The 4592-nt window shown below is 50.0% G+C and overlaps 1 protein-coding gene across 2 annotated transcripts in view; it reads right to left on the bottom strand.

Annotated features, from left to right (window-relative positions):
- PXMP4 (peroxisomal membrane protein 4) overlaps positions 1 to 4592 on the bottom strand; it is a 16594-nt gene that overhangs the window by 1243 nt on the left and 10759 nt on the right. Inside the window, exon 4 of one of the 2 annotated variants that reach the window (XM_045295360.1) lies at positions 393 to 697. In XM_045295360.1, the coding sequence (XP_045151295.1) occupies positions 434 to 697 (264 nt within the window). In that variant the 3' untranslated portion in view covers positions 393 to 433. The remainder of the gene's footprint in view (positions 1 to 392; positions 698 to 4592) is intronic. The other variant, XM_004697931.2, reaches the window with a different exon arrangement.

Raw genomic sequence — 4592 nt, 5'->3', positions numbered from 1 at the left:
AAAGTATCTGCAACCCGCTGCCCACTAGCAAGGAGCCCCCTGTGACCTAAGAGGCCCAGCCCAAGAACCTGCCCACCAGAAAGGGGCCCCCGGCCCCTCCTCTGAGCTGGAGGAGCCCCGTTCAAGGCCCAGAGAGGCGCTGACGCCCGCAGCAGTCAGCAGTTCAGCCGGAACCAAGTCCAAGGCTCCCCAGCCAGAGCTAGAACTTGGTCCACAGCTGGACAGGTCCTCGATGGGCACTGGGAATCAGCGTGTTTACTTTGGCAAGTGTCACCCGGGGAAAGACGGGCTGGCTGCTGTGGGCTGTGACCGTGAGAAGGCAAGATCCCCCAGGAGGATTCGATGATGCCACCAGACATGGAACGATCCTCCTCCCAGGAGCCAGAGGTCACCTGCTCAGGTGAGGAAGCCCCCATGAGCACCTGGGGCCCCATCACTCTGAGGGCTGGCTCTTGTTGTAGATGAGGAAGTCTGAGATGTCATGCCACACGTTGCTGTCTTCGTACAGGTAGGTCATGGAGGACTGCAGGGAGGGCTGCAGCGTGCGCCGGTGGTACTCGAAGAGCCACATCACCAGCCCCCACACAACCCCGGTGAGCAGCGGGAAGGGGTGGAATCCAAGCTCGGGGATATAGCCCTTCTCCACACCCAGGCGGCCCAGGGCAAACAGGACGCGTGATAGCAGGTACATGTTGATCTACAGGGAGGGAATGACGGGAGGTTACTGGTGGGCACAGTCTCTGGGAAGCCCCTCCCCTCGCGCTTGCACTGGGGCACTTACCGCACCGGTCAATGCTTGGCAAAGCTGGTGTGCAAGATGATTTGAAGTGGTATATCGTGGGCACGTTACCATATTATTATTTACATCTATTCTACAGTATTTTTTTTTCATCAATTAAAAAAAGGAACCTCTTTACATGGCTTAAAACCAAAGGTAACTTAACACCCAAAATATCATCCGTAAGAGGAAGCAGTTGGCCAGTGGAGTTCATCAGATGTAAGGCTTTTGCTCTGTGCCAGGCCAGCTGAAGAGGATGAAAAGACATTCCACAGACTGGGGGGACATCCGCTAACTGTGCATCCGACAAAGGACTTGTACCCTGAGCAACTATAACCATCAAGTTGAATCCAACTCCTGGGACCCAGTAGGACAGAGCAGACCTGCCCCTGTGGGTTTCCAAGATTGTAAATCTTTACAGGAGTAGACAGTCTCATCTTTCTCCCGTGGAGCAACTGGTGGTTTTGAACTGCTGACCTTGCAGTCAGCAATCCCATGTGTAACCACTAAGCCACTGTGGCTCCTTGCAGCTATCACTCAGCCCAGCAAGTATCCTCCAGGGCCGTTTCACCCCAGAGAAACGGACAACTTTGGATGGATCTGCAGGGAATTATGCTGGCCAGAAAAGAACAATCAAAAAGCCACATGATTCGATTTCTGTAACGTTTTTGTAATGACAGCATTTTAAAACAGAGGTTAGATCAGCCAGGATGAGTAGGCAGGGATCAGAGAAGGCAGGATGGGAGAGCGGGCTGGGTGTAGCCAGGAGTTCCTGAACTATGAAACTTCATAGAAGGGTGAAATTTCGGACAAAAAGGGTAATTTTCGAGGTGGAGTGGGGACGGAGGGGAAAAATGAGCTGATGCCAGGGGCTTAGGTGGAGAGCGAATGTTTTGAGAATGATGAGGGCAATGAATGTACAAACGTGCTTTACACAATTGATGTATGTATGCATTGTGATGAGTTGTATGAGCCCCTAATAAAATGATTTTAAAAAATGGTGGGGGAAAAAAAAGGGTAACTTTCTGAAACTGCAAAATATCCCTGTCTAGGACTGTCAGACTGGATGGATAGCCTCATGTGAACGACGACTTCGGAACGGCCCTGCAGGGAGTGTGGAACTGCCAAAGCGTAAACGCCCTGCATGCCCCCCGCCCCCACGCCCCCCTCAGCGGCCTGGTTCAGACGAGGCTACCCAGGAGCACAGCAAAGAGGTCTGTAAATATTAAAACAGACGAGGAACTAGTTTCTGTTTGTCAAACAAGGAAATCCATCGCCTTCCAATTCCAGCTCATAGTGACCCTACAGAATGGAGTAGAACTGCTTAGCAGGGGTTCCAAAGCTGCGAGGCTCTCTACGGGAGTAGACAGTTTGATCTTTCTCCTACCAAGAGGCTGGTGGACTTGAACCTTCCACCTGGCAAGTTAGCAACCCAACACTTAACCCACTGGGCCAGCAAGGCACCTGAGTTTCTGTTTAGCAGTAGGAGAGCCATTTGGAAAGGGTGAATGTAACTGACTGGTCTTCTTAAGCATGGGTCCCTGCAGCCACTGTATCAATCGGTCTCACGGAGGGTCTTCCTCATTTTTGCTAACACCAAAGCAAACACCCTAACTCAAATGCCTTGCTTCTTCTTCAGTGTTCAACTTTCACACTTACATGAGCTGGGTGAAAATACCACAGCTTGAGGTAGGCTCACCTCTGTCCTCAAAGCGACGTCCTTCCTCATGAACACTTTCAAAAGGTCTGCGCAACAAATGTTCACAATGCAATACATTGTTTGATTTCAAGACCGCTGCTTCCCTGACTGCTGCTACCAGTTGTGAGGAACTTAGTGTTCTTTACACTGATGAGACAGTTAAGGTTCACTGTGCCAACCTGGCCGATGAACACATGTGGGATTAATTGAAGCGGCAGAGAGATAAATGGCTTGGCGAGACTCGCCTGTCTGGTGTCTTGCTCTGATGGTCGGACCAGTTGTGACTGCCTTAGCTAGTTCTCTGCCTCAGCTGGCAAGGCTCACTCCCTGGGAGACATCCCTGAGGAGAAGCCATGTGGACCTACCCCATGCAGCCCTGGGTGCTGGAGCAGCCGTGTGGAGACCCCTGCCAGCGCTGAGATGCTTACACATCCACTGATACAACTTTCCTCCTGCAGTTGGCGTCACTGCGTGTGTTTTGTGAAATTGAGGAGGACTTTGTAGATCAGTGTCAGACATATGGGCTAATGTTGTACTTATGAGCGTGGACTGGACTGGATTGGAATGCTTAATGTACAACTACCCTTTATGTAAAACTCTCTCTTATGAAATATGACTTTATGGGGAAAAAAAAAAAAAAGAACAGGTCCTATGATACAGAAAAACAGAAACGGAAACATAAAGCCTTCCCCTACAGCCAGTGCCCTGAATTTGGGCTTCAAGCTTCCTAAACTGGGAGGTAAGCAAGTCCTCCTTCCTAAAATATAAAACAACAGGTTAAAATGGCAAATGTTTTGTTCCATGTATATACTGTTGCCAACTGCTGTCAAGTGGACCGCAACTCAGGACCCCTCGTGTGCACAGCAAACCCACTCTACTGGGCACGCGAGGCTTTGATCTCCCAGAAACGATGGGCTTCCTGCTCCTGTAGAGTCAGTCTCAGCCTGTCCTGACAGGAGTCAGCGTCCACTCAACGGCAGTGAGTGTGGTTGGGTTTCTCTTTTCCTCCCCTTTCCCTTTCAGAAGCAGATGGCCAGGCTTGGCGCCTGAGGAGGCGTGTCTGGGTCGATTCAAACTGCCATACTTTGGGCTAATAATTGAGTTTTAATCGCTTATACCACACAAGGCTTCGTATATATTTTACTGCAATAAGAAGTAGTTCTAAAAATCCATGCAAACACATTTTAAAGACTGGGTGAGAGTGAGCTGCTGAAAAGCCACCACCCGCTGGATGGATCAACAGAATGTGGTGTATATGCAGACAGGGTACTCGGCCCCAAGGAGAGAATGTGGTGTATATGCAGACAGGGTACTCGGCCCCAAGGAGAGAATGTGGTGTATATGCAGACAGTGTACTCGGCCCCAAGGAGAGAATGTGGTGTATATGCAGACAGTGTACTCGGCCCCAAGGAGAGAATGTATGTATATGCAGACAGTGTACTCGGCCCCAAGGAGAGAATGTGGTGTATATGCAGACAAGGTACTCGGCCCCAAGGAGAGAATGTGGTGTATATGCAGTGTATTCGGGCCCAAGGAGAGAATGTGGTGTATATGCAGTGTATTCGGGCCCAAGGAGAGAATGTGGTGTATATGCAGACAGGGTACTTGGCCCCAAGGAGAGAATGTGGTATATATGCATAGTGTACTCGGCCCCAAGGAGAGAATGTGATGTATATGCAGACAGTGTACTCAGCCCCAAGGAGAGAATGTGGTGTATATGCAGACAGTGTACTCGGCCCAAGGAGAGAATGTGGTGTATATGCAGACAAGGTACTTGACCCCAAGGAGAGAATGTGGTGTATATGCAGACAGGGTACTCGGCCCAAGGAGAGAATGTGGTGTATATGCAGACAAGGTACTCGAACCCAAGGAGAGAATGTGGTGTATATGCAGACAGTGTATTCGGCCTCAAAGAGACTGGACGTCCTCACGCATTCCACAATACGGACGGACCTTAAAATTATCATGGGGGACAAAATAAGTCAGCTGCCAAAGACAAACATTGTATGATCCCATTTATAAGAAAACAAGGACGTTTATAGGAGTGCTGGTGGCATAGTGGTTACATGCTGGGCTGCTACCACAAGGTCAGCAGTTCAAAACCACCGCCACTCC

The sequence above is a fragment of the Echinops telfairi genome, unplaced genomic scaffold, assembly GCF_000313985.2.
Source record: "Echinops telfairi isolate 266 unplaced genomic scaffold, ASM31398v2 ScPeMD7_5592;HRSCAF=6446, whole genome shotgun sequence".
In the NCBI taxonomy this organism is placed as follows: Eukaryota; Metazoa; Chordata; class Mammalia; order Afrosoricida; family Tenrecidae; genus Echinops; species Echinops telfairi.
Note: the sequence above shows the minus strand (reverse complement) of the source record. Positions and strands in the feature narration are given on the sequence as shown.